The sequence below is a fragment of the Vidua chalybeata genome, chromosome 2 (assembly GCF_026979565.1).
Source record: "Vidua chalybeata isolate OUT-0048 chromosome 2, bVidCha1 merged haplotype, whole genome shotgun sequence".
NCBI classification, from domain to species: domain Eukaryota; kingdom Metazoa; phylum Chordata; class Aves; order Passeriformes; family Viduidae; genus Vidua; species Vidua chalybeata.
Window position 1 is genome coordinate 37645946 of NC_071531.1, and position 21158 is coordinate 37667103.

At 44.0% G+C, this 21158-nt stretch overlaps 1 protein-coding gene across 1 annotated transcript in view; it reads left to right on the top strand.

The window, feature by feature from the left end:
* The first annotated feature begins 6719 nt into the window (after positions 1 to 6719).
* The window catches only part of FGF14 (fibroblast growth factor 14), a 376169-nt gene continuing 361730 nt past the window's right edge, over positions 6720 to 21158 (top strand). The window contains exon 1 of the mRNA XM_053935886.1: positions 6720 to 7281. Coding sequence (XP_053791861.1) covers positions 7074 to 7281 — 208 coding nt within the window. The 5' untranslated portion in view covers positions 6720 to 7073. The remainder of the gene's footprint in view (positions 7282 to 21158) is intronic.

Here is a 21158-nt window from a genome sequence, read left to right on the forward strand (position 1 = left end):
AACGTTCTTTTGTTCTTTCTTTCTTTCCTTCGTTCTTTTTTTCTCGTTCTTTCGTTCTTTCTTTCTTTCCTTCGTTCTTTTTTTCTCGTTCTTTCTTTCTTTCCTTTGTTCTTTTTTTCTCGTTCTTTCGTTCTTTCTTTCTTTCTTTCGTTCTTTTTTTCTCATTCTTTCTTTCCTTCATTCTTTTTTCTCGTTCTTTCTTTCCTTCGTTCTTTTTTTCTCGTTCTTTCGTTCTTTCTTTCTTTCCTTCAGTTCTTTTTTTATCATTCTTTCGTTCTTTCTTTCTTTCCTTCGTTCTTTTTTTCTCGTTCTTTCGTTCTTTCTTTCTTTCCTTCGTTCTTTTTTTCTCGTTCTTTCGTTCTTTCTTTCTTTCCTTCGTTCTTTTTTTCTCGTTCTTTCGTTCTTTCTCTCCTTCGTTCTTTTTTTCTCGTTCTTTCGTTCCTTCTTTCTTTCCTTCCGTCGTTCTTTTTTTCTCTTTCTTTCTTTCTTTCTTTCTTTTTTTCTTTCTTTCTTTCTTTCTTTCTTTCTTTCTTTCTTTCTTTCTTTCTTTCTTTCTTTCTTTCTTTCTTTCTTTCTTTCTTTCTTTCTTTCTTTCTCGTTCTTTCGTTCTTTCTTTCTTTCCTTCGTTCTTTTTTCTTGTTCTTTCTTTCTTTTGTTCTTTTTTTCTTGTTCTTTCTTTCTTTCTCTCCTTCGTTCTTTTTTCTCGTTCTTTCTTTCTTTCTTTCCTTCGTTCTTTTTTTCTCGTTCTTTCTTTCTTTCTTTCCTTCGTTCTTTTTTTCTCGTTCTCTCGTTCTTTCTTTCCTTCGTTCTTTTTTTCTCATTCTTTCTTTGTTTCCTTCTTTCCTTCGTTCTTTTTTCTAGTTCTTTCGTTCTTTCTTTCCTTCGTTCTTTTTTTCTCGTTCTTTAGTTCTTTCTTTCTTTCCTTCGTTCTTTTTTTCTCGTTCTTTCTTTCCTTCGTTCTTTTTGTCTCGTTCTTTTTTTTCTGCAAATGCGTTCAAGCTTGTCACCACTGTACTTCTCTCTACCTCTGCAGGAACCGAGTCTCTGCTTTCTGTACCAATAACACTCTCATTCAGATTGACATATACTTTATACTTCCTTATTGGATCATGAAGTTCAAGGTATCATGCTATCCTTATGTTTTCATCAGTGTGTGCTGTGTACCTGTTCTAAGGATCTTTCAGAGACTTTGTTTCTTCTACTGCTTAGGTCAGTGAAAAAAACACTATAGTATCTTTTCCTTTCCCAAACAGTTTGATTTCTTCACATCTTTCAAATACAGTAAACTGAGACAATAGACTCTGCTGAAGTAGAATTATTTTCTTCCACTTAAAGCATTTTGCTGTCCTTCACTGATACAATTTTTAATTTGGCCACAGAGCTGTAACACAAATGCTTTGCCCTTTAGGAACTATAAAAGTTTCACTAGTCAGTCTTCATAGCTATTACACGTATCTGAAATTAAATCAAGCACCTACAGATACCAGACCATTGTATCACCTAAACAACTTAGACTAAGCTATTTTAAGTCTTTCCTCTGTCCTAAAACCTGCACTATTTGCTTAGTTCCACAGTTAACTGCTTCTTCAATGCCATTGTCCTTAAGCCCATGAGACATTTCTTGCAGTATATTTATCTTAACTGTTCCTGCTTCCTCAATGTTTTTATTTTTCTAAAATTACTATCCTCTGCCCTGTACTACATGCTGCTGCACTTTATGAAATTCCTGTTATTGAAGGAAAAGAGGCTCAATCTTCCTTTGAAAGCAGTGCCTCGACCAGGTTTGTTTAAAAACTAATTCCTTCTGCTCTATTACCCATAGCTGTATTTTATTTGAATGACCACAACGATCTCGGATTTCCTACAGTTTATGATCTCTGCAATGACAGATTTGTGTTTCCACAGAGCAAAACACTGAGGAATTAGTGTTGCAATCTAAACAGGAATGCTGTCCAGCCTCCTGCCATAACCAGAGGCTTTACAGCTGCTTGTATATAATGGAGTAGCCAGGGCTCCGCTCTCAAAGTTTTGGTCTGTTGAGGAGGCTGTGCTAAAGCCATTTGGAGTTGGTTACCAGGGCAGCCCCCAGCAGCACAGCTAAGACACAGCTGCAGGCTGAAAAACTCAATCAGCAAATCCCTCACCACTTTCTAGCCCCTGCCCAGTGCCCTAAAGGCAGTCATTGCCATGTGGGTGCTGCAGGTCAGACAGAGGCAAGGATGGCTACCACAACCTGCTTGGGCAAGTTTGCTCCATGTCTGATGGGAGGAATTTTAATGGGCTTCTTGAAGACAAATCCTACATGCAAACCTACGTGGCATCATACGCTACCCCGTTTGCTGACTCTGCACTCTGCCAAGTTGCCTCCATTTAGCCTCTCCCTTGGGGGAAGCAGGGGTGGTACACATGCAAGTGGACTGATATGTGTTTATGGCCACTGGACCTTATATTTGCTAGGGAATATGTTCATACAGTTAAGGCATGCAGGAGCATTTCCATTCCTTTGAACATTGCTCAAGTGTTTTACAGACTAGTGAATAGATTACATTTTGTCTAATGTGGGACAGAATCTGAGCTGTCTCAATCCGGCTGCTACTTCTAATTTAGGTCTTTTATTCTTCCCTGCAAAAATAGTTCTAGTCTAGGCACAGTTTTTATGTTTTACCAGACCCAGCAAGCCAGAGTCCTGACCCTTGAATAAAGCTCCTTTTTCACACTGCTACATAAAAATCAACAAATTGCTCAGTAAAGCAAACTTGGCACCTCCTTGTAAAGCGTCTCATGGAGCTTCTAGTCCAAAACAGGGTAACAGGCCAGGGCTTCTGATACGGATTTCTGACCATTTCATGTATCACTAGATCCACATCACACTCATATCTCATCCACCACCTGGTTAATGCCTCATAAAATCTTACTATTCTCTATGGAAACAGTAGGATTCCTTCCACAATTGGTCCTGCTGAACATTGGGACCTTAGGCCTCTACTGAGGAGGCAGCTCCAGGCTTTTTCTCCCATTCACTTAGCTTGTTCTTTCCCACACAAGCAATGCTGTCATGAGCTGTAGGACAGAGTCAGGCAATTGAGCACAGCACTTATGCTCATGAAAATATCCACTTGCTTTAGCAAACTGAAATAATCCCAGGCCCTCCATGTATGTTCACCTTTACCCAGGCTACTCAATGAGGCATCACCTCTACAGGGCACCAATGCATCACCAGTTTAGGGCACTGTTCCCCTGAGCTGCCACAAGAACTCCCTGTAGTTCTTTCACCACTGTGGAACAACAGGAAAATCCTGATATTTGATAATTTCTTTTTGTATATATGGAGCAATGGATTTGGCCAACATTTGCTTGTAAGAATACGGTCTATTCCCCATTTTCTCTCTTCATTTCTCAGATAAGAAATGTCACCCTTCTAGTCCTGCAGAAATTGGTACTGGGCTACAACTGGTGGATTAGCATGTCCAAAGTTGTTCAAACTCATACTCTTCATTCACTCAGGGTAAATGCACCTGTATGCTGAATCAAAGGAGACTGACAATCCCTCCTTATTCCCTTTTCCACTAGGAACAAAGCGGTATTTCCAAAAAGGCTCAGTACCTTTATCTCTCTCACTCTTAGTACCTGGGAACTTTCTGATGTTTTCTTTGTGGAATAGTCAAAAACTCTACTATGAAATATGATGGTTTCATCCTCCCTTTCTCCTCCAGACACTGTTGCTGGCATAGAAGAGGAAGAGGTGAAGGTGTTCAGAACTAGTTGTCTCCAAGGATAGCAAGAGTTTATATAGGTATAAACATTTACTTTGGGGTACAGCTTGTAGGCAAGATGCCTAAACTGAACTGTGAGTGAGCTGAGTAAGACCCTGTGCAATCAATAAGGATTTAGAAGCTCCAAAAAATAGCTTACCCAGAGGTAGTAATCACTGTTCTTCTGAGATTCTCTAGGATGCACTGTGTGGTCTCCATTTGCAGCTCTGTAAGGATCTTGGTCTCGCATAGATCATGAATCAGATCTTCCATGCCTGAATTTGCAAAATATCCTAGGGCATCTCAGCTGGCTCTAGATGTCTAAGTTCTTTTGGTTTGTGTTTTTTGTGGGTTTTTTGTTTTTTTTTTTTTTTTTCCACATTAGGTCAACTCTTTTTTCAAAAGGCTAATCTTTCCAAGACTTTGACTTTACATAAAGATGAATCCTGAATAAATTTCTGCTCTTGCTCAGGTATTTCTTTGCAGGCCTGCCATGCTTTGGGGACCTTTTCAAGGGCATTAAATTATCAGAGAGGCAAGGTGTGTATTTCTTCTCTACTGAGATAGGAAATTTCTGCTTCTGTTATAATTCTGATAAACCTTAAAATCATGTTACCACCATCAGAACCAGCTCCTTGGGTTTCGTAGCCACAACTGAACAACGATGAGATGCTACAGAGAAGTTTTACTCTCATTTAGAAAGCAGGCAGTTACATGCTAGCCTGAGGGACATATATACCAATTACTTGGGTGGGAAACTGGTAAATAACTTTTTGTTTTCCACAGATCACAGACTGCGCCCAGCTACATATTGTTGGCTCCTGCGATCAAGAGAAGACAGACACAGACCTCAAATATTTTGGGAATACTCTAGATCAGTTTTATGTTTGTGGAGAGTTGTGACATATGAGCTACCATGAATAGCACAAGGGCTGCTGTGAACTCCCACCCAGCTGGCTGCAAGGTGGCCAAGCCAGCTTGTCTTCCCTGCAGCCTCTGGATTATCCGCATGCCAGGCAGGACAGTGCATTAGCTCAACAGGCAGCACAGCCAAGGCGATAGAACAAGAGACCAAGCCACCTATTTGCAACAAGCAGTATCACCTCTGTGACCTTTGCCTCACTCTACTTTTTCTTACATTTAATCTATTGAGCTTTGTTTCTTTTTATTTTTACAAACTTGGGTGCTCAGAGCTAGGAACTCTCCAAAGTTCTGCAAACTCCATGGGCTACTTCTCACAATATAGCACTTCATTCCTATGTGTAATTCTTCATCTTTGTAAATAGGGTAATGATACTTAAATATAATGTAGATGAGGATCTAGTAACCAAGCATCTCATCTATATGTATAAATCCAGAATCTTATTGAAATTAAAACTGTCAGAAAAGTTCTGTTTCCTGGTGGGCTTTCTTGGTGTGCTGACCAAATGTTTACTAAAACATTTCTCCCCGACGATAAGCAACAGATCCTGGCAAGGCAGAAAAAACACACACACAAACCTCTGCATTTTTCATATTTTAGTCTTACACTTTCTTGAGCAATGACAGCTTCCATGGGTTCAGGAAAAAACACCAACATCTGACCATGTCTAAAGGAATGTGAATATTATTAGAGATTCCATATATGAAAACAGTCCTGGTACTTCCAGTTTGTACTCTGATACTGGAAAAAAGTGAATGGTAAAAGAGCAAACCTTTCTTTGAAAAGGTAAAGATGATCATGAAGATATGGATTACTTTGGCAAAGAAGGAGAGAGAGAGAGAGACGGAGGAGAAGGAGTGAGAGAGAGTGAGGAGTGAGAGAGGGAGAGGGAGTTGTTCACTGTCCTTCTGTTTTTTCCCACCTGCTTCCTCCTTCCACCCTCTTCTCAGCAGCTCATATATTCACTACTACCTCATAGTATTTTCCTTCATTTGTTCATGCTCTCTGTCCTATCTCCCAACATCTTCCAGTATCCAGTCGACAGAGCTTCTGAAGGGGAGAGAGAGAACATGGGCATCAACTTCCAGCTCTTCTAGTGCCGCTACTACCACGCGTGGGTGCAACCACTCTGGGCTCGGCTGGTGCAGCCCGCCGGCAGAGGCCAGGGAGGGCTGGTGAAAGGGTAGCGCTCCCTGGGTGGACCTATGGAGAGCATTGACTGGCGCTGCTCGGGAGCCGATCCGTCTGCCCACGGCCGTGTTGTCAACTCTGCTGCGCAGCAGGTGCTTTGTGGAGCTGTGTTAGCCCTGCCTCTTTGGGGATTTGTGGTACTCGGGAACCCCACTCCCGGCCCAGGACTCCACCGCTCATGGCATCACCACACGATGAGACATACGGTGCTTGCCTCTGCTGGGGCAACCCCCAGATCTCACCAGAACACTCTCTAGGTCTGATGCCAGCAGGTTGCAGAAAGAAACACCCCTCTCGGGCTGATTTATTCAGTTCGCGACTGCGTTGGTCATTCCTGACCGTTGAGACCATGGCATGGCCGAGACGGGCAAGAGCCACACTCGGGGGAGGGACAGATTTCAGGGGCCAGGGCACTTCTGGTGAGGGGGGCAGGGGTACGCGCTCGGCTGCCAGTCCCAGGGCAGCCCACCCCTGCTGCCCGCGGGCGGTGCCGGGCCGGGCCGGGCCGCACGTGGCTACGTGACGGCGATCGGGGCCGGCGGGGCTCGGCGGCTCCTCCTCCCCCGGCGCCCGCCGGCGACTGGGCGCCGAGGCTGCGGCGGGCGGCGCGGGGCGGGGGTGCTGCCTCCTGCGCGGCGGAGCGGGCGCAGCGGCAGCCGGGGCCGGAGGCGAGCGGCCCGCGCGGGCGAGGGCGGGCGGCGTCGCGGGGCGGCGGCGGGGGCTGCGGGGCATCGGCGGGGGCTGCGGGCGGGGTCCGCGCCCGCGGCCGGCAGCGGTCTCTGCGCCTCAGCCGGGCTTCGCCGGGTGCTGGCGGTGCGCTCTCCCGCCGCGGGGCTGCACAATGGCAGTCGTTCAGTAGGATGGATCCTGCCGTGGCTTTTGTTCTGCAGATCCACCCATCCTCCTAGCAGTCAAGTACCAGGCTATGGTTTTCTCTCTGGGGATCTTTCTTCCGCGTTTTGCCGGTGTCTCCGATGAGGTTTTGGCCTCGGCTGGGATTTCACTACCTTACTTTTCGTTTGGCTTCACGCTGAAAAAAGGGATTCCTTATATTTGCTCTCCACGCTTTTGGTTATAATCCACTGTTGGTCTAGGGGGAACAACCGTTCAGCCTGGCTGAAAAAAAAGCATCCGTTGAAAAGTCTCAAAGAAATACACCACGTGAGGAAAAAAAACTGGGAGAAGATCGGAATATAATCGCTTTTTCTATGATAAAACTGGTGCCCCTCTTCAGGAGAACTGATCTCAATTTATTATTATGCAACCACAAGGATCTCTTCTTTCTCAGGGTGTATAAGCTGCTGGATTGCTTTTCGCCCAAATCAATGTGGTTTCTTTGGAACATTTTCAGCAAAGGATCGCATATGCTGCAGTGTCTTTGTGGCAAGAGTCTTAAGAAAAACAAGAACCCAACTGGTAAGCAATCCATTGCAATGCGTTGTTTTTCTTTAATGCTACCCTGTCTGTTGCTCACCGAGGCAGATCTGCAATCCTGCTGAGGGGAGAAGGGGGGATATATCGAGGCCAGCACGGACATGCATGTGCATACGTATATGAATAAGCAAGGAGCGGTTTGTATTAGCTTCAGTCACCATGTCACCACTGAAAAGGGGTAAAAAAATAAAATCAAAGGCGACCCTCGCCCACCCGGCATCTCCTAGTTCCTATGTGCTATTTCCAAGGAGGAAACTTTTACATCAGTACCCTTCTTGTTTGGAAGGCGGTGGAGCCCCCCACTCCCGACCGCGGGAGCCCCCCAGTCAGTTTTGGGAAGAGGAGACTGGCTTTCCTGTGCTGGTGTTAGCCGGCCCTGCCTGCGGTGGGTGAGTGTGCCGGGGCTCGGGTCCTGCACAGCACTTTCTGAATAGCTTGCAGTATGTCACCCCACACGCACACACACCCACCCACCGCCTCGCTCGGCTTTCTAAAGTCAAGCCAGACACCCCCTCCTGCGGCTTGCGGGCTCCCCGTTATCGCTCACCCTTGGCACTCAAGGCCAGGAGGGTGGAAGGTGTAAAGGGGATGAACGCTTTCTTGGGGCTTGTGCCCAGACGGCAACTCAGCCAGCTATGCCGAGTGGCAGCAGCAGCACCGCCGGGTTGGCTGTGCCGCTCGTCCGCCTCTCGCTGCCGGGATGACCCCTCTGTGCCACACACGGATGTCTCTGCGTCCGTCTCTATGTCTGCCTGGCAGCCGGGATCATGCGCTTCGGTTCAGCCCGGCTCCGAGGGGGAAACTTGCAGTACATTACATAAGAAATGCAAATGCAGGTGCTCTGGGCTGCCTGGTCCCTGGGGGTCACGCTGCTGCTGTTGCATCCCTCTTGCTCGGGGCGTCCGTGCGGCCAATTCCCCGGCTTGGCGAGCAAGGTGGGCGAGAAGGGATGCTCGGAGGGCGGGGGAGCCGGGAGCTTTTCTGGGGAACTACCGGCCCTTCCCGCCGGCCTCTAGTCCCCCACGCCGCCTTGCTCGCTCACCCCGGCCGGCAGGTTGTCTGCAAGCACTTGCGTGCCTGGGGAGGCGAGAGCCGCCGGCGCCCGGGCTGCGAGGGGAGGGATGCCGTGTGTGCGCGCTGGTGTGTGTGTGCCGGCTGCCCTGCAGTGGCAGCTCCCGAGCAGGAGGCTCCTGACGCTGGCACTGCAGTGTAGTAGATCATAGGCTCTCGTTGCCTGACACCCCAACATCAACAAGCAGCAGCCCTGGTAGCCCGCACCCCTCTCTTTAAAGGCAGCCAGGCTGCCGGCTGCTGCTTTGCTCAGTCCAGGTCCGGTGCAGAGTCGAGGTGGGCACCTCGGCGGATTTACCCTTCCCCGCCCCCGGCTTCCGTTTGCCAGCTCGTCTCGCCCCTTTCCCCCCCGCCGCTGCCGCAGCAGTGAAAAGCAGCCACTTAGCATACCAAAGAGGCTGAAATGCCCCGCCGGAGGCTGCGCTCAGCCTCCCGCAAAGTGCCCTTCGCTTCACTCGTCCCTTAGTACTGCAGCCAGCCGGGGGCCATTTCCCAGCCGTGTGCCCCCCAGGGCGGGATGGGCCAGACAGGGTCAGGACGGCCGACCACCTTCTCGCAGCCTCTGGGGATGCCCCTCTCCGCCTGCCCGGGCCACTCACGCAGGGGCCGTGGGTGAGAGAGCGGGGAGACCGCGGGGAGGGAGCAGAGCGGCGGCGTGGCCCTGCCTGCCCTGCCCGCTGCCGTCGCTCCCCAGCCCCCGAGGGTGGCCGGCTTCAGCGCCGTGGTGCTCTGGACAAGAAGCGATGCTCCTGAGGAGGGGATTTGGAGGGGGGCGACAGGGGCAGGAAGAAGACTGGTGGTTTGTAGGCCTTTCAATTAGCATACCAGGGGGTGAGGCGTATGCCCCTCCACACACACACACTCTGGTCCACCCCTAAAGATTCGCGTCCTTTCCTTGCGGAGGGCAGGCTGTCAAGACTTCGGCCCCTGAAGCCGAGTTGTGTCCCTCGGAGTGCCAGGCAACCGCAGCACAGCTTTCTACCTCCCCGGGGACTTTGCCGCACTTACCTACTCCCTCTGCATGGGACGAGTGGATTTGGCTGTCAGGAGCGGCACCACCCCCGCCGCCACCCTGCCTGCGAATGGCTGCACTGGCCCGAGGAGGGCTGACCCCCTTCTCTGAAGGAGTATGGGGAGCACGTCTAAGTCAGTGAGGTGGGCGAGGTGGGAGGGGTGGGAGCGGGCTAGGTGCGCGGAGTGGGGCCCTGGCGGGTGCTACCGCTCTGGCCAGGTCCGCGGTCTCGCTGCCCGCCCGCACAGTCTGCGCTGCTCTGCTCCGCTCCGACTTGATCCCGTCAGAGCAGCCGGGACGCCGAGCCCGGCCGATCCGCACGCCCCGTCCTGGCACTCGGCTCCGGGAGCGCCGAACTGCGGCGATCTGTCTGAAGAGGCTAATAATCCGCTTGGCCGGATTAGCTGGTAGCTCGGTCGCAGGCGCTGTTGCTCTGACGGCAGATCATCTCCTCTCAGGCTGGGGTCACCCGCGGGAGCGCAGGGAGCTGAGATGCCCGTCCTCGTCTGGTGCCCCCGGGCCGTGGGGCTCCCCCTCTGCGGCAGCTCGCAGACCCCTATCCCCGCTGCGGCACGGGGCGCCGCTACCGCCCCCGGCCCCCTTTGCCCGCTAAACTTTTCGGGAGCCGCTGGGCTTTTCAGTCTCAAAAGTCATCAAATGAACGAGCATCTGCCGCTGATCCAACCGTGCAGAAAATCCTTGCAGGTTAGGCAACTAACGCTGGCTGTAATTGCAGTTTATTTAGCTATTTTCGGCCTGCTGCACTTTTTTTTTTTTTTTTTTTTTTTTTTTTTTTTGTCCCTTCCGAGAGCTGGTCTATTTCCAGAAATGGGACTGGGTGGCTCCTTTCCAAATGTTCTTTGCCTTGCGTTTCCTCCCCACCCCTGGCTGCAGCCCCCCTCCATGTGCAGACCCCCTCCCGGGCTCCCCTGCCGTCCCCGGGGGCCTCGCCCCACTGGCACCGGTAACCGGCACCGGTCGGAGCTCCAGAGACGGGGGGGCATGTGCGGCAGAGAGGGATGGGAGTCCGAAGGGCTGTGTGTAAGTCTCTGGCAGGGTTGCATCAGGAGGCTTTGGTTTTATGGTTGGCTGAAACCCCTTGGTTTCAGATTTGATATCCTCGATAGAGGAGTTGCGTTTGATTGCTGCAATTATTTAACTCTAAACATTTCTTCATGAGGAGAAAAACTTTGGGAATCAATAGGTGTGGCTGTGTTTTCAGCTACTGAATATTTTTGAATGTTCCTCAGTTTAATGGTGCTACAATCAATGAAGTCCCTCATATCTGCAGTGTCCTGTCTCTCGTGAAAATGTTTGCCCTGTGTCAGGTTCCTTGGGCCTCACTTGCTTTTGCAATTATTTCTGTCTAACTCTGCCCTTCGTGCTTGTCATACACACAGAGAGGACTTTAAAAAGTGCAAGACCAAAGGGACTTTTTCTCACAAATAGTTAAAAACTGCTCCAAACCATAAGTCCCAAACCAGGGCTTGTTATAATAAGATACTGTCTTCCTGGCTTTCCCACCACCATCCCCAGCCTCCAAACTGGGTATTTTCAGCTAGGGAATGGCAAAGTCATGGGAAGAATTTGGGGCCTGAGGAGAAGTGGGAAAGGAGATTATCTCTGGTTGCTTTTTGAACCAAGTCCAGCAAGTGAATAGATTTTTTTTTTTACCTAATGGCAACTGTTTGGGTGCCCACGGGAGCTGTGTTGGCTGGAGTACTAGATGCCCCCATGGCGGGAATTGCTATCACATTTCACTCCTGGTGGCAACCCAACAGACAGAGGATGGATCAGGTTTCCTCTCCATTCACTTCCAAGGAGAAGCATCTCTCCAACACAGTCAGGGATGTTGACAGGAGAGTAGATGGCAATTGACATTACTATAAATACATTACTGATGGAGGATTTAATTTAGGAAATTAGTATCAATCTCACATCAATTTCAAATACAAAACCTGTTTTAAAAGCAGTAAGTCTGAAATCCAGGCTGCAGCTGAACTGGAGTCTTTGTATAGTCCCATGTTAATTTCCTACTCCATAAAATATCTTGTCTGGTATTTCCTGGTTGCTAATAATTTTGAAAAATTTCTAAGCACAGCCATATGAAGATCTGTTTGAAATGGAAGCTTGTGACTTGCCCATAAAATATATAGTAGATATGTGTCTTTATCTGAATTCTGAAAAAAAATTGGCCTCCCCACTGCTTTCCTTACTCACAGAAAGCAAACGTCCCACCAAAAGACAAAGACAGTAAGAATTGTGGGATCAGGTCCTTGAAGTTTCTTTCATGCAGGTCTGAAAAGCAGCTCTGCTTAAATACTGTAATTCCTGTAGTGGGAATTGAGGCATGGTCTGTTTCTCTTGCTCAAATGTAAAACTGCCTATTTACATGTATTTTAGCTATTGAAGTTTTGTCATCTCTGGAATACATTTCCTGAATTTATACAAATTTAATTATTCTTGATCAAATTAAATTGCATACTCTACTCATGAAGGGGTGAAATTTATGCCTGCTCATGTGTCTCCCTACTGTAATAAAATGTTTGCACCTAGTTCAATGTCTGCTAATGACAGGCCATTTATAAATGAATTCAAATATGAAAAGGATGACTTAAGATTAAGGAAAATACAAAAAATATATTTACAGATATCATTGGTTTAAATATTTATGTGTACGAATTTTTCATTTGAGCTTGATGTTTATTCTACTTAACCTTCTTGGATTATATTAAGTATATTAATTTTAAGCTAAAATTCCTATTGACTTCAAATCTAAAAAAGGAGTGATTTAGACATTCAAAATTTGTCCCTTTATAAAGATTTTCTGTCCAATAAATGCCTGTAAAAATATAATCTGGAGATGAGAGAGTTGCTTGAAATTGGAAACCAGTTTTTCAAGAGGACTTCATAAACCTAAAGAAATGGGAATTGGGCCCTTACACTGACTCTGAGGGTGCATTTTGTAGCTGGTGGGGTCACTACTGAGGTTTTCACAAGAACAGTCAACATTTAGGATAAAATCCTCTGTGTCTAGGTTGCAAATGGATAAATGAAGTAGTTGTGTGCAGATTAAACTGAATATTTACAGATGTTTGCCAAACGTGCCTCTAAACAGTGAGTCCTGCTGGAGCATGTTTCACTCAGTCAAGGAAGATCTTGTTGCTTGGGGAGCAGTGATTTGTTTCTTTACCTAGTTCTGGTTTAGATGGCTTTTGTGATTTTGGACACTCTATTACTTACCTATGCCTTCCCTTCCTGCTTGTTAGAAGCTGCAGGCAATGTCCAAACATTGCACAAGTGTGCTGTTGGTCCTTTTGTTTGTTTTTCACGTTTCAGTGAATGATAGCTTTTCAAAGATAAATTACTAGTTTACTGAACAACTCACTGAGTAACAAAACATCAAGCGATCATAAAACTTTACAATCTCTGCTGTGAAAAAAAATTGCTGAGATGTAGCAATTGGCTTGATGTACAACTAATGTATCCAAGAGCTACTTGCCACTGTACAGAAAGAGTTTACATGTGCATAGAGTAGCAGAGCAGTTTACTTGGGAATAAACTTTGTCAGACTGCACCCAAGTTTAGTTCAGGAAGAGCCCCCCTCTTGCACAGTGTGCTTCTATTGTCACAACAAGTTAAGCCTGTAAGAAAATCTTTTCATTGGAGACCATATAATAAAGTGCTTAAAACAGTATATTCATCTTCAGACTGGCTATAAAAATATATATATTTATTGTGTTCTTGAAGTGGATCCTTAGAGTAGATCCACACAGAAGTACTGAAAATAATAATTCCGAAGGGAACTGATGGTGTTTGGCACCATTATGGACTTACCACATAGCAAGCAAAATCTAAGTGATGTATTCTTTTTAGTCTACTCTGTAGCAAAGAAAAATAGCATGTGAATAATTAGCAAACCTGTTATCCAAAACAGGAGCATACTGACTCTGAAGAAGAACTTTTTGGGGCCAAAACCTCAATAACTATTAAGTGAAACGCATTTAATGGATACATGGAATGCAGGTTTGGTGTATTTGTAGCATATGTTAGAAACATTCACATTAAATAGTAGCAAGGAAAGTAAACAGTTGCTGATGAAACTGCATCAAGAAGTCAGAATAATAATATCTGTAGTAATATTCAATGCACAAGCCAGATTAATGACACTTTCTGCAGTAAAATTCAATGACTAGTTTAGGTACCATACTGGGCGGAACATAATCAACATTTTAATAGTTTTTGAGTTAATATTGAATGGTTGTGTGGGTCAAATAACAATAAGTAGCACACAGTTACTGGCAGAAATTGGTAGTCTAATTTTAATATTTGTATTTTATCTTTTTACTCTGACACCTGCTTATTTGACTTTGAACTGGAAAAGGCATGATGAATTGCACTGAACAAGTTTAGCACTTGCATACAGTAGGCACTGTCTTGGAAATTACTTTGCTTAATCTTTTTGTGGCACTAAAATGAACCTGGTCCAATCAGAAGGTAGAATCAAACCAAAGTTAAACATTTTAATTCCACTGGAATTCTTTGGCTTTTGCTTGAGGACAGTGATACAAATAAACTGTAATCCTCTATGAAAACATTGTTCTATGGAGATTCCCAAAAGGCCTGTATTTTACTGAGCTGAGAGAAGAATATACTTCACTTTTCACTGAAATTCATTGTGTCATCCATGTTGTTTTGTGCATGGCTTTGTCGTCTATAAAGACAAGAACATAGTGAGGATACAGAATGTGCAGGATTTGTGCCTAAGTTGTTGATCTTGTCCTGTCTCCATCTCTGGGCATTAGGTGGTGTAAGAAAAAATGCAAGACATGGGCAAATCTTTGGGTTTGATCCTTCCCCTCATCTGTCCTCTCAGTTTTCAGCTGTCACTGGACTGTGAGGTTGGAGCTTGTATTCAGGTCACCGTGTGTAGTAGCTTCTGAAAGAGCAACGCACCTTCAGTTATCAAACAGCATTTCTATTTTGGGCATCAAAAACTTTGCATGCAGTGAGCTCTACATAACCACGTGCTGTGCGGAAAGGATGTGGACGGGTTTGCACTTTCTGTGGGTATTCCTTGGTTCTTCTGTTGAAAAACAGAGGCTAACATTGCTATTCCTGCGCCATGTTTGTGATTACTGATTATGGAGGTCTTTTCAGGTGAAAAGCACTTCTTTCGTGGTGCCTTTTCCTTCCTTGAACTGTCCTGAAATCCTGGACATTTCTATCATCTTGGTTCCTATACAGTATAACTTGCCTTTGCTGAGGGTATAGGATATCTTTGGCTTAGGAGGACAAAAATAAGGTAGCAGCTGACACATCCTTTGCATGTGCTGCTTTCATCCAGCTAAAAGAATTTAATTTCTATGGATATAGATAGGCCTATGGGATAAGGAAGTATCTCCTAAAAAGGGCATGTTTTCACAATGTCCTTTCTCTTGAGGGAACAAGTGGAATATTACTATCTTGAAGAAGTTTTTAAAGAATTAAGCTCTAGTGTGACTGAAAACTAGAATCTCGTTGTTGAATGGTTGGAACAGAAGAGACGGCTTGCATATAAAAGCAGACTTCTGTTTATATATAAATCTCTTGCTTCTCACCAATGCTAGCAAAGGAAATATACAGGAATTTCATTGCCCTTTAATGAAGTTTGACACTAAAATGCTAATTTAAAGAAGGCAAGTTTGCCAGATTTGTTACTCTTTCAGTAAATGTATTTCTAAGCATGTCCCTCTACAGTCAAACAAAATGTCCAGATTAAACAGTTCCCAGTTCATGCTTCTCATTAAAGAAGTGTACTATAGAGCACTACAATTGCTCAGTAGTGTCTACACATATCACTCTTTGCTATATAGGTACATTTATTGACATTGAATGAGATGAAGAGGAACTACCAGTGTAAAACATAGCAGAAAATACATTAAAAAAAAAGGATGTGGGAAAAGATGTGGAAAAATTATAGCTCAGGGAAATGCTTAAAAAATCAGTTAAATCATTAATACAGTAGTATCTTATAAAGTAACCTATCAGTAATATCTTAATGAGGATTAAATTAATAATAGTCCCTATTAATTTATAGTACTTATGACACAAAGAGCCACTTAACACTTCTGATTTTCTTGGAACTGGAAATTGCAAGTCAAACCCAGACAACTAATAGTTCCTGAGAAACTGAACCTAAATGCAATACAGGCAGATTATCTCACAAGGAGATCAACCAAAGATCTCAAATGTGAGCTACCTTTAGAATGTCTAAAACACAGGTGCAATTTTGTGGCTTGGACTCTTTCACTAAAATCCATATTTTAAAGTAGCACTAACAGTGGATTAAAAATTGTAAAGCTTTGCACCCCTGAGAGAGTTCTTCCTAGTCACTTACTATTTTAAATCCTTTTTTTCTTTTTTTGTGTTTGTCTCTATATGAAGGAGACTTTCTGCTTCAAAAAATCTGGTTACACAGAGTTTTATAATCAACATTTGCTAGTCTCCTGGTTTTACTCAGACATTTATTTTCTCTGTGAATATGACCTTGATCCATCCCAAACTCTGTCATCTCCATTACAGCCTCTCACATCTCTTTGAGTTTTTCTACCTTCTCCTTATGCAAGCATCTCACCTTTTTACTTTGGATAAGGTCTTTGAGGAAAATTAGCCCTTAATTGTATTTCTTTCAGATATTTTTAAGTCATCTCCACCACTTTGAATAATTAGCTAGTGACCATGAGCAGAACAGGCTTGTTTTATTAATGATATAATAGGTATTTAGGATGGATGAAGGCTGATGGACAAGCCTTTTTTTTATTGGGCATGAGCTGTATGCATTGTTGTTTTCCCACTTGCTGCTAATTTACAATAGCAGAAGTAAAGAAATGCAGAGGCCGTAAAGCAACTGTGACTGATTAGGAAAGGACAGTAAAATCAGCAAGAGGACTTAGAAGACCTAATAACAAATGTTATCCATTTCATTTGTTTTGAGGATCATTTGAGGATAATACTTGCTTGAGGATAAAATGGTTTGTGTGAGATTCTGCTGTTAAAGCAGAACTCAGCATCCAGGGAAATTTTTTGGATGTTATTGCTGAACATTTCTTATTTGTGTTGGTAGGGAGTTGGTTCCAGGTCCTGGCTTTGTCTTTCACTTAGGTGCTGTATATCTCCTTGAAGCTTGTGGCCATGGCACAAGCAGAAGAGATCCCAGAGAACTGCAAAACCTGTGTGGATGCAAGGTCCCCATATGTCCATACCCTCAGCAGGGTACAGACAGAGTAAACCTGTGGCTTGGATCTTGCTCCCTTTTGATTCACCTTGTTCACCTTTGAGCTCACTTTGATAGCCTAGTTTAGAGACATTATTGTATGAGAGGATTGTAACATGCCCCTTCGGTGCTCTATGCTCCAGGGTTTCTGCTGACCAGGGACATTAGTAGCAGAGCCAGTGACTATGCGTCACTAAACCCTGTGTTCTGAACTGTTGAGCTCTGGCTATATGCACAAAGTTTTGAAACATGGCATAGATGAGTTCTCTTACCTTTGAAACTTGTAGCATGGTTTCTTCTATGGAACAGGATATCTGAAAGCAGTATGAGATTATTTTAGAGTAAATAAGCCATTATGTAGTGTATGTATGTATGGAAGAACCATACTTTTTGAAGGTGATCTTACTTTGTTTTCAAACTGGACTTTAAACTCAGATAATGTTTGTGGAAGAGTGAAAATATAGGAGAAAAAACGTGTTGTAGTTTCCTATATAATACATATCTGGGTAAAATGAATAAATTTAATCATGGAGAAATTTGAGGAGAAATTTGAGAAATAGGAGAAATTGGAAAAATTTGAACCAAAGAAGTGGGAACAGAGGAATTGTGATTTTCTGTTCTAGTGTCTTTCCTCATTTTGATTCGTCTTTGCTGTTTACATGAAATTATGTATCTGAAGCATTACTGACATGAAGTGGAGATTAATCCCGTGATTTTTGTGCCACAGTAAGACATTCTCTCCTGTCTGAAAGTTTTCTGTGAAAGCATGTCTTTGAAGACATTGGTTTTCTTAGCACTTCAACATCATGGATGTTGATTTTCACCATTACCATACACCACTGATGAAAACACTCTCTAAGGGGTTCCTCAAGATAGTTACATAAATATGGTGCTCTCATTAAAAAATATATCTTTAAGCAAAATGAGAAAAAAAATTGAACATAAATATATAAAGGTGAGCATCATGGTAGTTTTAATTGTAGGGTTATTAAGTTTCTCTTAGATGCTGGATGAGAATGATTTTATTCCAGTTGTGCCAGCTGCCATTGATTGAAAGTGGAGGTTGAAGTTTTTGACCTTATAATGAAAGCAGAAGTAAGCTGTACATTGTGCAGTCTGGGTAAAAGCATTTTTAAAAAAGTATCAAAAGTAACAGCAAAACAAAGGCTTGTTATGTTTTATGGAGCTCCTCTTCCTTGGATTTCAGTGGCTGTCTGGAGTAACTGTGGTCTTGGTTGGCTGCCAAAAAGAACACCTGCTAATAGATTTAAGACAGAAGATGAGGAGAAGATAAATACTAAGCCCTTGTAGTCATATATGTAGGTTAGGAATTTGGGGGTGGAACTTGCTGAAGTTAGAACAAATGTAAGCCAGAATGTGATGTTAATACATTAGATATCTAGAGGTTTTATCAGGGGCTATGTGGATGATACATGAATAGTGTGGGATGTTCTCTCTCCCACTTATTCTCAGAGGGAGATGAAAAACCAGAATGACAAAAGAAATTATAAAATAAATAATGAAGGGATTAAAAGAGTCTCTAGTCATTTAGACAGGTTAGTGATAGAGAGTCCTACAGGCATGCAGAATTTAGAAATTGTTGAAGCTATTTATCAATTGAAGAGCAAATAGATCTGAAATTTAAGGTCTTTTTCATGGAAAACATCTATTTCTAGAAGTGTTTCTTTCCAAGGACATAGAGTTTTATATTTGAGAGTCTAGTTTCACTCAATTTATTCCATTTATAGCTATCTTGCTAAAGGTGAGATATCCTTGTAAACATTACTTTGCTATTATAAAGTGCTATTATAAGGTGCTCCCATGCTCCCCTGTGTCTACCAGCTGTCACTGCCCAGCTCTGGAAAAGTGGCCTCCAGGATAACCTTAGGCCATGTGTCCAGGGCCTCCTGCCTTCCTGCTGTGATGTCGATGCCCTGAGAGCCTCCTGTCTGGCAGCCCTTGATGCTTTGGACCTGCATGGGCGTGTGGAATCCTGTGTGTGCTGCAGCTGCCTGGGCTAAGACCTGCTGGCTCCCCTGCAGGAGAGATGATGGCACAGGAGTCGGCTCCTGAGGGTGGCCCTCAAGCTAAACTGAAACAGCCTGTGTAGTTGCCACAGCAACTGCTGGGGAGAGGAAATGTATTATCCCACTCCAAACTGTTTTACAGCACAACTTTTAAAATGCAGAATACGTACTTCCATGGATCTTATGCTGTGTAAATCTTTGTGCAAGACACCGTGTCCTAGGCGGTATGAACTATAGAAGAAGGCACTAGAGGTTCAGTATGAATTTGCATTTTTCTTCCAATAGCTTATTAAGTTCACAGTCAAGCAGGTAAGAATGTTGGGTGCCATTCCGTCCTTGAAGATGATCACAAATCTGCATCAAAAAGCCTACAATGGAAATCTTCACGTAACTTCAAAGGGAAAGCCAGTCTCTTCTTATCAACAGATGGCAAATCAGAATTGTGAGTAAGAACTGTCCACCTTCAGTTTGGCATTGATATCATTCTCCCACCTTAAACTCCTCCTAGTTGTTCAGGAACATAAGACTGAATTTATATTGCTTAATTAAAAAGGGCCAGGGATTGATCCAAGTCCAAATGGCTCTGGCTGGCTCATGTCCACACCACTTACAGTTACCACCCTGCCTGGCAGATGAGATTGGAGAGAGCTTGCTGAGGTGGTGCCTGGGTCTTAAGGGAGAGTGTGAATGACTAGGGCTCTAGCACTTCTTTAATTTAACAATCTGAACACAGCCAAAGAGGATCAGAAAAAGCCTTTCATTCCCAGTGAGGAAAGTTAAGGCAAGCTCTGCTTGTAGAGGTTTACTTGTGCCCCCAGCTTCAGAGAGAAACTGTACCTGGACTAATAACAGCATAACACCATCCTGCACCAGCTAAGGGGTTATTAAAGCTTCTATAAAGTGGATGAATCCTAGGTTCATCCTTTGAGGAAGGAGTACCTAGAAAGGGGCTTCCTATGGGCCTTGGTCAACCTTGTGCAGAGCTGGTGGAGGAAGGAGAGCAGAGTATACCTGCTTCCAAGCAAGTCTGGCAGCGGAGCAGCAGAGACCTGAGTCTGCAGGGAATTAATCATAACGAGCTTCTGAGGAGGATGAACCATTCAGGAAGGAAAGCTAAATCTGGCTGAGGAAAGGAATATATCTCCTCTTTTTTCTCTCTTTCACAAGAAGCAGATGGAGTTCTAGTGTAAGGAAGAGCTGAAGGACAGGAGAAGAAGAAGATGGAGTTCTAGGGTAAGGAAGAGCTGAAGGACAGGATTTCCTCTGTGTCTGGATAAAACTTTTTTCTTCTGCATCACTGTCTTGTACTTCCTTTCATTCTCACTGGCACTATTTGGGATCATCCCTTCATTTGTGTGAGCGTGTGCAGCAAAACTTGTCCGCACTTTCAGTCATCTCAGTAACCTCTTGTTTTACTGCACACCCACTTTCTATTTCCTGAGCTACATAGGCATCAACCTGAATTGTTGCTGCACATACTTCTTGATCTTCCTTTAAAGGATATGTATTTCTCCCTACATGGCCACCAGTTGCTCTCTTCCCTTATATAGTTGTGAGGAGATGAGTAAAGAAATATTTTTTTTTCTGATTATTGAGGCTTTAAATATGTCAGCACACTAAATCTGGTCACAGTCTGTGAATTTAAGAGGTTTGGCTTATAGTCTGACAATATGGTCAAGAATATTTGTGTGTTTTTCTTAAAGTAATGAAAATTAGACATCATAAAGCAGTTTGCATTTGATTTTTTGTTGGGAGCAGTTTTTTTAAATAGTTTTAGGGAAAATCAGTTTGTGGCACTTGGAATCCTTTGATTCTTCTCTGTGAGGATGCACAGGGTATATTTACTCTTGCATTTAATGCTAAATGTGAAAAGATTGAATGTAAGCAGTAAATTTTTCTTTTTTCATCAATCCCTTGAAGACCCCTTAAGGTGACTGTTCCTTTACAAGTTGAATATCTGAAAAAACCCAAGTATCATTGCTTGATCTGGGGCTAAGAAGGGTGTTGCATTTAACAGAGATTTTTATGTTTCCATTGCTTACAATAAAAGCAGTTATGAAAAGCTCTTATGATGGGACACAATTATGTTTTGCATTAAAATAAAGCACAGTGGGGGGCTGTATTCAGCCTGTTAGCTTGTTAGAAAAAGCTGGGATTTCTGAAACTCATCTAAACACCCTGAATTTGGAAGTCAAGTCAAGTCTTCTAAGCCAGTGAAGTCTTCACTGGCTTAGAAGAGTAATAAAAGACTTTCAGTATAAACACTTCTCAGTATAAACACTTCTCAGTATAAACACTTCTCAGTGTATTAGATATTTTGGAAACTGCTTCTTCTGTTAGTAGAACATTAACGTAGCATGTCTAGGACTTTTCATATGGCTTGGCAATTAAGACAACTTGGGCCAAACTAACTGCATTGAGGTTCTTTTCAAGAGTGAAAGTACCTTATTTTCACTCCTACTTCTAGGCTGGAGAAATTAAGTTTTTTGGTGTC